Source organism: Pseudonaja textilis, chromosome 3 (assembly GCF_049901715.1).
Source record: "Pseudonaja textilis isolate UNSWEBS1 chromosome 3, rPseTex1.2, whole genome shotgun sequence".
Lineage (NCBI taxonomy): Eukaryota > Metazoa > Chordata > Lepidosauria > Squamata > Elapidae > Pseudonaja > Pseudonaja textilis.
Genome location: NC_141992.1, coordinates 195,207,535 through 195,223,997, shown reverse-complemented (window position 1 = coordinate 195,223,997; position 16,463 = coordinate 195,207,535). Strand labels below are relative to the sequence as shown.

The window sequence follows — 16,463 nt, the reverse complement described above, 5'->3', positions numbered from 1 at the left end:
GCAGGGAGGGGATGGGTGGGCAGAGAGGGGCATGGCTGGCCAGGGGCATCATTTGTCAGTTCTCCGAATTGTGCAGAATCATAACAACCAGTTCTACAGAACCAAACCGATAGAATCCCACCCCTGCCTACTGGCAAGCAAAGTCCACAGGGAAGTTAGATTCACTTAACAACACCTTACTAACTTATCAACTGCAGTGATTTGCTTAACAACGGTGGCAAGAAAGGTCATTAAAAAAAAAACTCGCTGAACAAATGCCTCTGTCAACTAAAAAAACATTTATTTCTATGCCTGTTTTAGGGTTGACACAAACAGAAGGGGGTGGGTGGGGATTTGAAAGAGCAATGCAGCGGTTTGGAACCAAAAGTGCATTCCATTAGTATCTTGCAAAAATTGTAACTAAGCAACCAGAGTTTGTGCCCTGCAAATCCCTAACTGGAGAACGTGATTGATGACTCTTGGCTATGAACGTGTTTCACTGGAGAATATGAATTGTGATGCACCCCAAAGGGCTGGAGGGAAACCAGGGTCAAGAATGACAGTGAATTACATGTCTCAGAATCAGCTTCAAACAGGACCTGCCAACATGTTCGCTCCTAATAAATTCTTTATAGTTTTTGAAGTTTGGCTTGAGGTTCATGATTTAATTAGGGCAATGTCCGAAATCATGACAGCCTCACTTAAAAACAGAAATGTTGGGCTCAGAAGTGGTTGAACATTGAGGACTCCCTGTAATAGGGACCATATAAATAGGAGACAGTCAATATAAATCCTAAGGATACAAGCAGGGAATTGTTTGTTTAGCAGAGTGAGGGCGTTCGGGGAAAAAACCGTCTTTGCATCTAGTTGTTCTGACATGCAGTGCCCTATAGCATCGTTTTGAGGGTGGGAGTTTAAACAATTTATGTCCGGGCTGTGAGGGGTCTGTAGATATTTTTACAGACATCTTTTTGACTCCTGCAGTATGCAGGTCCTCCATGAAAGGCAGGTTGGTAGCAATTGTTTTTTTCTGGAGTCCTAATTATTTTCTGAAGTCCTGTTGGGTTGCAGAACCAAGCAGTTGCCTCCAGAAGTTGGGGGTGGTCCATCACTGGAGGTATTTAAGAAGCGATTGAACAACCATATGTCTGAAATGGTATACGGTCTCCTGCCCGAGCAGGAGGTTGGACTAGAAGACCTCCGGGATCCCTTCGAACTCTGTTCATATGTTGTCCTCTTGTCAGGGTGCGTTTCCGATGGGCCTTTGGGGAAATATCCCCCCCCTCCAATTATGTAAGAAAGGAAGTTAGTCTGTTTTGGTTCTCCACACTTCGAGCTTTCTTTCCTCGTGTACAAAATCTGAAAGGTTCATCTCGATTGTCGGCAGAGGAACTTTCACGTCCTTCCTTTGACAAGTGAGACTTGTGAAGAGAGACACAACATGCCCAGAGAAAGAGGCTGTCACCTACGTCTGATGAAATGCGAACAAAAATAAAGCGAGAAAGAACGACGTTGCCCTGACAAAGGATGCCCTATAACCGTGATGGCGAACCTATGGCACACGTAGGTTGAGAGCCATTTGTGCCGGCACACAAGCTGCAGGCAAAACTTACCTCACTGAGCATGTGGGTGCCTCACAGCTGATTTTCAGCCAGTTTGAGGCCTTTTGTTGGCCTCCCAGAGGTTTGAGGAAGGCTTCTGCAGGCTTTTCAGGCCGAAAACGAGCCCCGTTTCATCACTTCCTGTTTTTCCGAAGATACCAGACATGACGAAACAGGACTAGTTTTTGGCCTGCAAACCGGCAGAAGCCTTTCTCAAGCCTCTGGGAGGCCCCAAAAGGCCTCAAACCAGCCGAAAATCAGCTGTGAGGCGCAGTGCAGGTAAGGGGGCGGTGGGTTTGGGTGAATGCATGGAGGGGCATGCATTGCCTTCTGAGTGCTGGCATGTATGTGCATGCAAGTGCATGCACCATTTTTGGCACAGCAGCCCCAAAAGGATAGCCACCACTGCCCTATAGCATTTCAGACAAATATTTATCTGGTTCCACTGGTTAATTGTTCTTAGTTCTAGGTTGATTCTCTCCTTGCTTAGTTTCCATCCATCCATTCAATCGATCAATTAGAATAGATATGTAAGGAACCTTAGAGGTCTTCTAGCCTGACCCCGTGCTCAAGCAGGGGATCCTATCTCTTTTCATTTCAGACAAGTGGATGTCCAGTCTCTTTTGGAAAACCTCCAATGTTGGAGCACCCACAACTTCTGAAGGTGAGCTGTTCCATTGGTTAATTGTCCTCCCAGTTAGGAAGTTTCTCCTTAGTTCTAATTTGCTTCTCTCCACTAGTTTCCATCCATTGCTTCTTGTCCTGCCTTCAGATGCTTTGGAGAATAGCTTGACTCCCTCTTCTCTGGGGCAGCCCCTGAGATATTGGAAGACTTCCATCATGTCACCCCTAGTCCTTCTTTTCATTACACATACCTAATTCCGCAACAGACAGCTAGAAACTTAGAGAAGTTACTTTCCTGCACCCCACCCTCAAAAAAAAAAAAAATTATTTGGCAAAAAGGACATATTTTAAAAAGCCCGGCGAAGTTCAGGATTTCCAGCTCCTTTCCACCCTGCTCAAACAATCATTCTTCTCTTTCTTTAAAATGTCATATTTTTTTTCCGTTCCTGCAAACCGGCTCGTCTGCCCTGGACCATGTTAGCAGCGGAGGTCAGCCCATCTCCAGGCACAGGTCAGCAGCCAGATTTGGCCCTGGGACTGAGCATCAGCAAAGTCAACAAGGCTTGTCATTGCTTATAAATTCTCGGAAACCCGGCTCCGTGATTGCCAGAATCCTGAGACCAGAGAACTTGGGAAAAGGCTGAATAATGGTAGGCGCACAAGGAAAAGCCCCGTTGTGAGAAAGAGCGCCTTGTGCCAAACTCTCAGGTGGCTGAGAGGACCTGTTGTGTTACGGGCTCTCTTCAACAGGGCTTTTTTTTTGTTGCTGAGCGAGCAATTTTCTTTTCTGTTTTTATTCAATAATTTTTACTGTTCTTTTTTTTTACCTTTTACACATCTTAACCTTAATATTAACAGTACTGTGTCATCATTATTATATAAACCAATCTCATATAAATATCTACATTTATATACATTCATATATGTATCTGTAATTTTCTTATCTCCGTTATCTTTATTTCTATTATTCAACCATTTATACCAATTATCCCAAATTTTGTAATATTCCGACTCTTCTTTATCTTTTAATGTTAACATCAGTTTATCCATTTCAGCACAATCTAAAAAATTTTGGATTACTAATTCCTCTGAGGGCGTATTATTTTGTTTCCAGCATTGTGCGAATGCTATCCTTGTTGCTGTCAATATATATAGTAAAATATATTTAATCTTTTTCCCATATTTCCCTTTAATTATTCCCAACAAGAACAATTCCGGTTTAAACTCTGTTCGATCTTCCACTATTTTTTGTATCCAATTCCATATTTTAGTCCAGAATTTTTGGGCTTCCGGGTATGACACATATGATAGAAGGTACCCTTGGTTCGGTTTGCATTTTGAGCAAGCAATTTTTATTGACACTTCCCAAGGCTCCTGTTTTCCCAATTCCCAACCATCACACAGATAGAATCCTTATCCCAAGATTATTTCTGTTGTGATTGGAAGGATCGGTCCTGTTGGGAGTTTTGACTCTGATGACTGTTAGATCGTGGATTGACGTCAGAACCAGGAAACGTTAATCTGAAGGGCAAGCCAGTTAATTAGCACGTTGCCTTAATGGGTATAAAAGGACACAGCTGAGCTGGTGCATTTCGCCAGGAACAAAATGACTATTTGAGTGAGGACGTTACAGCAAAGAGCTCTGAGGCTGAGGATTTATTGCCAGGACTGGTTTGCCGGACAGAGTAAGATTTATGCTGTGGTTTCTGCCAGCCGTTATCTTGTAAGACTTCTTTCCGTTTGATTTAATTGTGAAACGGCTGCTTTCTGTTTTGTTTGTTTGAATTTCGAAGGGGAGTCATAACAATTTCCCCCTCTTCAATGGGTTTTCTCAGGCAAATAGAATAGTTAGAGAAACGTGGATTGAGGCCAGCTCACCTGACACTCGGGTTGCTTCAAGAATTGGGACGCTGCTAAGTTCCAATTATACTACCCGTGTTTCCCTGAAAATAAGACCGTCTTATAATTTTTTTTGCCATCTTCAAAAAAGGGGGAAAAAAAACAGACCCAGGAAACTACAGACCAATCAGACTAACATCAATACCTGGGAAGATACTGCAAAAGATAATAATACTAATTCTTATTTAATAATGATTTTTAAAAACCAGATCTGCCAACATCTAGAAACAAGGAAAGTTTGTTGAAAGCAGATCATGCCAAATCAATCTTATTTCGTTCTTCAACATAGTGACTATATTAGTAGAATTTAGCCATCTGTCAGTAATGGCGTAGGGCAGTGCTGTCAAACTCGCGGCCCGGGGCCCAGATGCATCATGCGCTGGCTACTCCCACGCCCGATTTAGAAAAAGGGAAAAAAAAGTCCCGATATGTCATGAGACGCCGCCGTGATGACACGAGTTTGACACCCCTGTGTAGGGCCTCCTGCTTGGGCAGCCCCGGGGCTGGGGGTTGGACTAGATGACCTACCAGGTCCCTTCCAACTCTGTTAATCTGGAAATCCTGCTTAGAAATACAGATATACAGATTAACGGAGTTGGAAGGGACCTTGTAGGTCATCTAGTCCAACCTCCCGCCCAAGAAGGAGACCCTATACCAGGGGTCTTCAAACTTGGCAGCTTTAAGACTTCTGGATTTCAACTTCCGGAATTCCTCCTCCAGTCATGTTAGCTCAGGAATTTTGGGAGCTGAAATCCACAAGTCTTAAACTTGCCAAGTTTGAAGACCTTTGCCCTACACCATTTCTGATAGATGGCAGTCCAATCTCTCCTTGAAAGCTTCCAGCATTGAAGCTCCCACAACTTCTGAAGGCAATTCCTGTTCCATGAGTTGATTGCTCTGTTAATAATCTGTTAACAAAGTTTAAGAGCAGAGAACCACTGGGGAAAAACCAGGATCTGGGTGTGTGTAGGGGGGCATTGTGCGGTTCTTTGCAGGGCAAAGCAACTCTTTATATGCATAAGAGTTTCTCTGCAGCCCCTCCAAGCAGGGCACCAGACGCAGCCGAGTGGGCGTCTCCGATGGCGCCTCCCGTGCACCTTATTTTAAATTTTGCAAAATCAAAATTTAACACCCATTGCTTAATTGGTGCAATCGGACCGGGAATAGTTTCGCTTTTCAGGAAGCCCAGAGGTCCAAATTCTGAAACCAGGTAGGTGACAGGCAGTCCCCGACTTACAATTTAGTGACCGCTGAAAGTTACAACGGCAGTGAAACAAGTATAGAATAGCATAGAATAACAGAGTTGGAAGGGAACTCGGAGGTCTTCTAGTCTTCACAACTTCACAACTTCACGTGACCGTTTTTCACACCTACACCTGTTGCAGCATCCCCACGGTTCAAAACTGAGACGCTTGACAACTGATTCATATTTACGATGGTCGCAGGGTCTTTTGACAAGCGAAGTCCAGGGGGGAAGCCGGATTCACTCAACAACCAGGGTTGCTGATTTAACAACTGCGGGGATTCGCTTAACAGCCGTGGCAAAGAAAAATCGTAAAATAGGGCAAAACTCACTTAACATATCTTTCCTTTACCCCACTGATTCTGAAATGAAGGTTCAGGAGAGTTTGATACAGCTAGTCCTCGCTTAAAAACCGGACACTTAGCAAGAGCACTTAGACTTATATACCGCTTCACGGTGCTTTTAGAGCCCTCTCTAAGCGGTTTATAGAGTCAGCCTATTTTCCCCCAACAATCTGGGTCCTCATTTTACCCACCTTGGAAGGATGGAAGGCTGAGTCATCTTGAGCCGGTCAGGATCGAACTGTTGGCAGTTGGCAGAGTTTGCCTGCAATACTGCATTCTAACCACTGTGCAACCACAGCTTAGATAGCGATAGTACTTCGACTTATATACGGCTGTCGACTCATAAAATATTTTTATGGTCTTTTTAGAGTTGCCAACTGAAAGGGGGGGGGAGGGGTTTGAAAGAACAGTGCGGCAGCTTGGAAATCGAAAGTGCATTCCATACACAGTTTTCCAAACATAGTAACTAGGTGACTGAAGTTTCTGCCGCGCAAAATTCTAACTAGAGAGCATGATTGAGGACTCTTGGCTATGGATGAGTCCCATTGGAGAATATGAATTCCGATACACCCAGGGGGTGTGGGGAAAACCAGGCTCAAGGGTGACAATGAATGATGTGTCTCAGAGTCGGCTATACCCAGGCAGTGCCAGCATGTTAACTCCCAATAAATCCCTTTGGAAGTTTTGGAAGTTTGGCTCGAGACTCATGATTTAATTGGGGGTCACTGCCGGAATCCTGACAAACACTTAACAGTGCTTTCCAGCCCTTTCTGAGTGGTTTACAGAGTCAGCCTCTTGCCCCCAAGAATTGTGGGTCCTCATTTTACCCACCTCAGAAGGAGGGAAGGCTGAGTCAACCTGGAGCCTGCTAAGATTCGAACTGCCAAATTGCAGGCAGGCAGCAGCCAAGCAGAAGTAGCCTGCAGTACCGCACTCTAACCACTGGGCCACCAAGGCTCGTTTGAAGCAACCATCTGAAGTTACAACAGACTCCCAAAAGGAACCCAACTCAACATTTCGACATCTAGCCCCGCCCCGCAGTCATGACATTGCATTTTCAGCACTTGGCGATTGGCCCACATTTGTGGCTGTTGCAGCATCCTGGGTTTCATGTGACCCTGAATTAAAACATGGTTACTTCCAGGTTCTGGCAAAAAAAACAACGACCCACCCCACTCATTGCAAACAAGTTCACTTAACAACCACGACAACCACAACAAAAGTCATAAAATCAGTTTGGTCCTAAGATGATCTGCTTAACAACTGGCGTGATTTATGGCTGTAGTTCCAGGTTCGATTACCTTCGTTAAAGTCGAGGACTTCCTACATTAAGGAATTTCCAGGGATTCCCTAGTTACCCTCTCTTCTCAGGAGGCGGTTTGTGGTTGAAAGGGGTGGAAATAAATTAAAAAGGAACATGAACTTCTCCGTTCGGGTTTTTAAAACGATATTAAACGAAATGGAAGCCCAAACTCTCTTCCACCTTCCAGATCGCTATCTTCCCTTCTTCCTTTCCACCTCCACTCAGAACGTAGCGATCCTCGGCGGAGCACAAGGACTTCACCGTATCCGTGTGTCCAACCAACTCTTTTTCCACCAATTTCCTTTCCGTGTCCAACACGTAGACTTTTCCTTTGACCTTGCCCTGGGAGAGTCCTCGGCCACCAATCCACATCTGGAAAGGAAATCAAACTTTTAGAACAGGGTTTGGGGAAAGGAAGACTCGGAAGGCAGATGGGATTCGTCTGTTACGTCTGTTCTTTCTTTGCAACAAATGCACACGCCTAAGAAAAAGGAATGTTTTTCTCCGGCATTACAACATAAACCATCATCCTCTTTTAACGATGCCCCCCCCCCCATAATCCCTTGCGGGGTGGAGTCTGGGCAACTGAATGGAGCTGAGTGTTTACTGGCTGGATGCCCTTCCTGTCGCCAATGTGGAGGTTTTTTATTTCAGCAGATATATTCTCAGTGGGCCCAGAGAGAGAAATATCTGCCTCTACTGAAGATTGATCTCACAGGCATTATGACACTGATACTCCAGGTCACATTTTCTGCTTTGAACATGGATCCCTTGTGGCTCTAACATCCATCCATGCAAAGTAGATGTTTTAATTTGCTATCCATCCATCCATCCATCCATCCATCCATCCATCCATCTCTCTATGGCTATTACCAAGTTTATTACAACACCATCAGCAGAAAACGGGATATTTTTTTTAAAGCAACAGAATAATGGTAAAAAGTGAGGATCAACAAGTCATACCTGATTTTCACCAGAGGTACAGTTATTTTAAAAAGACATCAGGCTACAAATGGCATACACCTTATTTAAACTCTGAGATTACAGTGGTATTTTTTCAAACTTGGTAACATTTAAGATGTGTAGGACTTCAACTAGGAAGAATTCCCCAGCCAGCCATCCTTTCATGAATTTAGGGAGTTGAAGCCCGCACATATTAAAGTTACCAAGTTTGAAAAAAACACTGGACTAGACAATTAGAGGTATAATTTTATGCCATGCCCTTATATTAGAGGCACCTTACGATGAGAAAAAAATCTCAGTAGATATTCCTGGTTTTACACCTGCAGATATAATGTAATGGAATGCAATGTAGGTACAATGGTCATTCACTGCTCTCTAGTGGTAAAAGCCATATATAAAATCACAGTTCTATGGAGCAGGGGTCTCCAACCTTGGCAACTTTAAGCCTGGCAGACTTTAACTCCCAGAATTCCCCATCCAGCTTTGCTTTCATGAATTCTTGGAGTTGAAGTTCTCTTGGAGTTGAAGTTCTCCAACTAAAAGCTGCCAAGGCTGGAGACCCCTGGCACATCAGAAACCTCATAATAAATGATTTATTATAAAATTTTCATTAAATGTTCAGTTTGGTTGCCACTTTCTTCTAAACGCGTCCTTCTTCCTTTGAGTCAGGAGCTTTGAACAGTCCTAGGTGCAGTAATATATATTTTTTTCTCTTAATGAATAAAATAGGCTATAAATGGTCTATGAGACCAGATTCTTGTCCATCCTGTCCTTTTGGACACTTAAGTCATTTTTACAGCTTTTTAAAAAATCAGCCCTTTATCGCTTTTATAAATACTCAAGGCAGAAAATATATTTAATGTTCTTCCTTTCTCCTCCTGTTTTCCCAACAAACAACAACCCTGTGAGGTGGGTTGGGCTGAGAGTGACTGGCCCAGAGTCACCCAACTGGCTTTCATGCCTAAGGCAGAACTCGAACTCACTGTCTCCTGGTGACTGGCCTAAAGTCAACCATTCATCTTCCATGCCTAAGGCAGAACTCGAACTCAGCATCTCCTGGTGATTGGCTCACAGTCACCCGACTGGCTTTCATAGCTAAGGAGGGACTAGAACTCACCATCTCCCGATTTCTAACCTGGTGTCTTAACCCCTAGACCAAACTGGCTCTCATTTTAAGTAAATTGTTGGACTTTCGTTTACCCAAATTCCTATACTGGCCAAAATCCCTACAACCAACGAGCAAGAATTATTCCTCCTATGTGCTCAGTGTACCTGGTTTTTCACTTTTATCATGCAGGTGATCTCTGAACAGTCTTGCAGGCTCATCTTCTGTAAGGGGGTGGAAAAATCCTCCATATTCCAGATCAACAGCTCACAGCTGCCGGCCCACGAAGCCCAGACTTCGTCCCTCTGAAGCCAAAATAAAGAAAAGCAAGAGACATGCTGAGGTATTGAGATTTAATAGCTAACCAGCTGCTGTAAGGCTGCTGCAGTGAGGATGAATCGGCATGGTTATTGCTGCTTTAAGACCGAGGGTGGGTATTGCCACTTTAAGAAGCTGTCTATATAAATGAAGCCATGAGAGGCCGTATCTCTCTCTCTCTCCTTGGGTTCTGTCTGCATTGTAGTTCTCTGTGTAGACTAAAGAAGATTGATTAATTGCCAGGCATTTGCCTACCACATATAGTGTATGTATGTATATAGCAGTCTTGCATATAAACCATTGTTCAAAAGCAAAGCCTCTGTGTACTGTGTTTTGCTCCTGGGTTGTCTCGCAATAGTAGTCACACTGCAAACACTCTGACACAACATCAGACAATGGGGTAGAATATTCCGGAGGGTGGATTTTGCTTGAAGCTGCCACAGCTGCCCATCTAGAATTTACAAGTAGCCCTCGGTTTAAAATGATTCATTTAACAACCATTCAAGCTCCGAAAAAAAAAAAGGTGACTGATGGCTGTTTTTCAACCTTCCAACCATTGCGGTATCCCCCGCGGTGACGTGATACCCAAAATTCAGATGCTTGGCAACGGATTCGTATTTATGACGGTTGCAGCATCGTATTGGGGGTCACCTGGTCCCTTCTGGCAACCCTTCTGACAAACGAAGTCAATGGGGAAGCCAGATTCACTCAACGACTGTGTTTCCCAACTCGGCAAGTGACTCGTATTTATGACGGTTGCGGTGTTCTGTGACCACTTTTTGCCACTTTCCGACAACGGGGAAGCCAGATTCACTGAACAACTGGGGTTACTCACTTAACAACTGCAGGGGTTCACTGACCAGCTGTGGCAGGAAAAGTCATAAAACAGAGCAAAGTTCACTTAACAACTATCTCGCTTAGCAGCAAAAAAAAATAAAAAATCAGCCTCCATTGTGGCCATAATCGGGGACTACCTGCTAGGAACAGTTTACCTCAGGAAACAACTGGAAACAGAGCAGTGGGGTGAGGGGTTCCAACGGCACATTTTCCAGTTTCACCTTCTGGCGAACCAGCCCGTTTGTGCTGACCACAACAATGTAGTCTTGTATACCTTAAAGCAAAGAGACAACGCGGAGTTTAGGACCGGAAGCAACGCCATCGAAAGAGACCACAGCACGAGGAAAAAGGAGAGCAAGAAGGCTTTAAAGGGTAAATATGGTATTAATTCAGGTGGCCCTCGAGTTACAACTGTTCATTTAGTGACCGTTTGAAGTTACAGTGGCACTGAAAAAAAAAGGGGGGACTTAGGAGTATTTTTCAGCCTTACGACCAATGCCGCCATCCCCCTGGCTAGTCTACAGAAAAGAAGGATTGGGGGGGCGGGGGGACATTATAGAAGTCTCCCAATATTTTGAGGGGCTGCCCCAAAGAAGAGGGAGTCAAGCTATTCAAAGAACCTGAAGGCAGGACAAGAAACAATGGATGGAAACTAATCAAGGAGAGAAGCAACCTTGAACGAAGGAGAAACTTCCTAACAGGGAGGACAATTAACCAGGGGAACAGCCTTGACTTCAGAAGTCGTGAATGCTCCAACACTCAAAGTTTTTAAGAAGAGATTGGACAGCCATTTGCCTGAAATGGTATAGGCCAGAATTTCCTGCCTAAGCAGCGGGTTGGACTAGAAGAACTCCAAGGTCCCTTCCAGCTCTGTTATTCTGTATTTGGATAGATAGATGGATAGGTGTAGATGATTGGATAGATAGATAGATAGATAGATAGATAGATAGATAGATAGATAGATAGATAGATAGATAGCTATATATCTATATCTATCTCTCTATCTCTCTATCACCTATCTATCTAGAGTGATAGGTGATAGATATAGTGATATAGAGATAGATATAGAGATAGACATAGATAAATAGATATAAGATGATAGAAACAGCGATATAGATAGACATAAGATTTATTTGTCATTACACTAGATAGATAGATAGAAATGAGATCTATATAGTTATCTATCTATCTATCTATCTATCTATCTATCTATCTATCTATCTATCTATCCATCCATCTATCTAGAATGATAGGTGATAGATATAGAGATATAGAGATAAATAGATATAGATAAATAGATATAAATATAGATGATAGATATAGTGAGATAGATAGATAGATAGATAGATAGATAGATAGATAGATAGATAGATAGACAGACAGATAGATATATCTATATCTATCACCTATCACTTTAGATAGATAGATATATCTATATCTATCTATCTATCTGATAGATATAAAGATATAGAGATACATAGATATAAATATAGATAAATAGATATAAATAGATATAGATGATAGATATAGCGAGATAGATAGATAGATAGATAGATAGATAGATAGATAGATAGATAGATAGATAGATAGAGATGGATGGATGGACGGATGGACTGCAGTATTCTAGTACTTGAGGGGCTGCCCCAAGAAGAGGGGAGCAACTTATTCTCCGAAGCACCAGAAGGCGGGACAAGAAACACTGTATTGAAACCAATCAAGGAAAGAAGCAACCTGGAATTAAGGAGAAACTTCCTAAGAGTGAGGACAATCAACCAGTGGAACAGCTTTACCTCGAGAAGTTGTAGGTGCTTCATCACTGGAGAGTTTTAAAAAGAGACTGGGCAGCCACTTGTCTGAAATGGCATATAGAGTCTCCTGCTTGAGCAGAGGGTTGGACTAGAAGACCTCCAGAGATCCCTTCCAGCTCTATTCTGCTTGACTGGTTTAACCTATAACTGCTGCCACCTTGACTTTTTAGGGTTGCTCAGGCTACCCCAGGAACGATACAGAAAGAGAGAAAGGACTGAGATTAAAGTAGGAAGCATTTCAGAAGATAATCGGGCGGGCGACGCAGGACACTCACAGCACCAAAGCCGATTCTTGTAGAACTGGATCGAAGTCACTGTTTCCAAGGGCAGCTGGAACCGACGGTTCACTTTCAGAGAGCTGATGTTCCAGGCAATGACGGTGCCGTCCACACTGCAGGAATACACCTCGCTGCTTGAAGGAATTAAGAAACATGCTTCTTACAAAACGCATGCGCAAATCAGCACAGGTAGTTCTTGAGTTACGACCCTAATGGGTTACCTATAAGACCGACCCAATTCTAGAGCTGTTTTTGTAGTGGTTGTGGTTTGCTATGGGGAGGTTTGGCCCCCAAATCCAGAAGGAAATGGTGCTTGGGGGAGGAGGGGGCGCGAATCAGTGGTGGTGTGTTACCGGTTCAGCCCGGTTCACCTGAACCAGTAGTAAAAAAAAGCCTCCGGGGATCAGCTGAGAGGAGGAAAAAAATCCTCCACAATAAACAGGATTTGAAAAAAGATGCAAAGGTGTTAACACTCCAGTCTAGTAATTACAGAGGAAAATTTGTTTTATGAGAAAAGATAATATGAAATTGTAAACAGGACAGACAAAAGTATACATTGATTAGAAATATTTAAAAAAAATTAGAAAAAGATTTGTAATTGAATTAAGAAAGGGATGAGATCATTTAAAATAAGGGCACAGGAAGTAAAGAAAGGTTAAAACTATTGAACAAATTGCGAAAATAGTTGTAAGATATGGATTAGAATGTGTAAGATAAATATGTATTGAGTTTATGTCCGTACGGAGAAGTGATAACCCGGGAGCACACTGTTCTCAAAAAAAGATATTTTATTTGTGTTTGTATGTTTTGTGAAAACTTAAATAAAACTTTTATTAAAAAAAAAAAATCCTCCGGCGATCAGCTGAGAGGAGAGAGAAAAGCATAGGATCGGCCCTTCCACCCGCCCTTGCGCTTTTCTCTTCTTTCCACTCTCAGCTGATTGGCACTGCAGGCCTCAGGTGGCGTGGGGAAAGCTGTGCCCACGCGTTAGGTGCACGCGCATTAGGCGCCCGCGCGCGTGGGTGATCATCTAACCGGTAGTGGAACAGGTAGCATCCCACTGCTGGGAGAAATGGCATTGTGGTTTGCCGGCAGCCTGTGCAGATGGCTGTGGAATCGGACAGTGGGGAAGAACAGGGACCAGTCCAGGAGTCTGTAGAGGACTCGGACGAGGGTCCTGCGTCCGATGCAGAGATGGGGCCAGGACCATCTGGGAGCAGTGTGCTAACTCCGGAGTCTCCAGAGTCTGGCAGCAGCGAGGCAGAGGAACAAGGGGAGCTTGTTCCTAGTGTGCATGTGCACAGAGCTGCTAGAAGGCAAGAGCAGTTAAGACAAAAGGGGCGATTCGGGAGTAAGGCTGGGAGGTGATTGCCCCTCCCCTAAGATATAAAGGAAGTGCAAAGGGACAGGAGCCTTTGCAGGAAGCAATGTCGCTCACTCTGTTCGGATTAAACCTTGAAGCGGTGTGTGGACTTTGTACTTCGGTTGGTTTTTTACAGTTAATTTGGCACTTTAGTTGTTGGCAGCAGTTCAAAGGAGATAAAGGTGGTTGCTTATCTCGAGGGACCATTTGGGACTCATTATGGACTGGGAACAAACATAATTCCCAGCGTTGAAATAAAACAGGAGTTGTTTTAACTAAGTGTGTGCTTAATTACGGTCTCAGGAAGCCTTGGTCAGAACAGGCATAAAACATGGTCACGTGACCGCAGGGTGCTGGAAACAGCTGTCAATGTGAGCTGGCTGTCAAGAGCCCAAAGTGCAAGTACAACGACCATGGGGGAGGGGGGGAATCCGTCATAACCTTGGAACCAGATCCTCTACCCACCTAGGTAGACTCTCTCTGGTATCCACAACAATGTCCACAATTTCACGGCGATGGTCATTCAGTTGCTTATTGCAAGACATGCTGTAGGTGTTGATTAAGTAGATGACGGAATCTGCAGAGCCGATCCAAACTTGACTTTGTTCTGCCATGATCATACATTTCTGAAGAAAGGAAAAGAAAAAAAGAGAGAAAAGGAAGGAGGAGGAGGAGGAAAAAAGAAAAAAGAAAAGAAGGAAGGAAGGGAGGAAGGAAGGAAAAGAGAGAGAGAAAAGGAGGAGGAGGAAGAGGAAGTAGAAGAGGAGGAGGAGGAGGAGGAAAAGAAAAAGGAAAGAAAGAAGAGAGAAAGAAAGAGCCATGTAATGCAAAACTTCTCAAGAACTTATTGTATGTCACTTTTTCCACCTTATATTTACAAAAAATCCATGGGGTGTATTAATTATTTCAGGGTATTAGTTTATTAATTAAATGGTTTAATTATACGGCCAACCAACTCATACACAGTCCCGAGAGGCAGGCGGGATAAAACTTTAGTTACTCCAATATATTATATTAAACTAGATCAAAGCTTCGTATGATAGGAGGAAGTGATAAAATAGGAGTCAGCGACTGATTGGACTCGATATCCCTAAATTGCAGGTATTGTGCAAACATAACCTCTGTATCTTGTAAACTGTCATTCACAGCTTGGCGTGAAATCAGAAATTAATTAGCAATTCTTCAGCAGCTAATCTATCTAAAATAAAAGGTGGAGTATTCTCCAGAGCAGAAACTTCCACTAATTATGAGCAGCACAAGTAATTGCTTTAATATGATTTTATTTTATTTTTTTCAGAGAGAGGGAAATCCCAAACATGGTTTTCTTCTGAAGAAGCTGGACACGTGGTCCTTCCTCTCCTGGGTCATGTGGTCTTCCTTGTTTAATGACGTGGTCCTTCCTCTCCTGGGTCATTAAATAAGGCTCATCCTCTTTTAATGACCCCATAATACCTTGCGGGGTGAAGTCTGGGCAACTGAATGGAGCGAGCGTTTACTGGCCAGATGCCCTTCCTGTCACCAATGCGGAGTTTTATTCATGGCCTCCTGATTGTGAGAAAAGAGCTCCTCCTCTATTTAATGAGGAAGACTACCGTATGGAAAGACACATTTCCCAGGAAATTGCCCGCCTATCCCTGAGTTTGGCTACCAATCAGCAACCTGCTATCAACTGGAGAAGTTCTAATGTTATTACATTTCCCGACTTCAGCAACTTTAAGATGTGTGGATTTCAATTCTCAGAATTAGCCAGCCTGGGAAAATTTGAGAATTGAAGTCGACGTATCTTAAACTTGCTGAGAGTGTGGGACGTTGAACTACTGATAAAAACAAGCAGGCTAATGCCAAGGACACAGAGCCTTATCTGCTAAAACAAATGAAAAGAAAGCCATCAAACCGGAGTGAGATATTTGAGAAGTTTGAAAGCCCCCAAAGGTGCTTTTCCAAAAAACAACTGGACTTTCTGTGTTTTCCCTTGAAGACGTTTCGCTTCTCATCCAAGAAGCTTCCGTTCATGAAGTTCAGTCCTTCAGAATGGATGAAGCTTCTTGGAGGAGAAGTGAAATGTCTTCAAGCTGCCTCTTCAAGTCTTCCAGTTGCCTCTTGAAAAAAAAACCACCTCTGGGACAATCACGACCTGGATGACCAAAAATCTCCGCAGACTTGGAAAGAGGTCCTTATTAGAGTCGGACTCTGAGGGAGAGGAGGAACAGCTGACAGGGAATGGAGGTCTGGCTCTGGGTGTTGTGGAGGAGGCTGAGGAAGGGCAGAGGCTGGCTGGGCAGTCAGAGGAAGAACCAGGCTCTCCCCTCTTCACCCTAGGACACACAGGGAGGAACAGAGAAGGAAACAATTTGGCTTATGAGAGAGGAAGCAGCCATGATCCCCATCATTGGTTGCAGCTGGGGAGAACAGTATATAAGAGTGATTGTTAAAACATAGCGTTGCCAGAAGCAGAGTATTTTATTCTGGGCTGAAGTTATCTTGGCTGGTGTCCTTCCAACAGATCGTGCCTTGTTATCTCCTTGAATTTGGTAATTACTTATCCCGGTCCGTTGTGGAAATTCCTTCATTGTTTTGGTTTTTTATTTCACCTCTATTTGCTCATTAAGTTTGGACTGTATTGCTTTCTTTTGAAGACTATTTTTGAATAAGTTTTACCTCCAACTGAAAATGATTGAACAGTGGAGCCAAGTTGGAGGCATTAAAGGACATTTATTTACGTTTTGGATTTTGTTACGTTTGTGTTACACTCTGGGTCATCATCACACTAAGTATGATTTGAAAACTTCTAGGAGAAG

At 43.4% G+C, this 16,463-nt stretch overlaps 1 protein-coding gene across 2 annotated transcripts in view; it reads right to left on the bottom strand.

The window, feature by feature from the left end:
* Window positions 1-258: 258 nt before the first annotated feature.
* DENND3 (DENN domain containing 3) overlaps window positions 259-16,463 on the bottom strand; it is a 58,552-nt gene continuing 42,347 nt past the window's right edge. For both annotated transcript variants that reach the window (XM_087931763.1, XM_087931764.1), the window contains 5 exons: window positions 14,131-14,291; window positions 12,300-12,433; window positions 10,372-10,490; window positions 9,229-9,366; window positions 259-7,365 (listed from right to left, as the gene is read on the bottom strand). In XM_087931763.1, coding sequence (XP_087787889.1) covers window positions 7,141-7,365; window positions 9,229-9,366; window positions 10,372-10,490; window positions 12,300-12,433; window positions 14,131-14,291 — 777 coding nt within the window. In that variant the 3' untranslated portion in view covers window positions 259-7,140. The remainder of the gene's footprint in view (window positions 7,366-9,228; window positions 9,367-10,371; window positions 10,491-12,299; window positions 12,434-14,130; window positions 14,292-16,463) is intronic.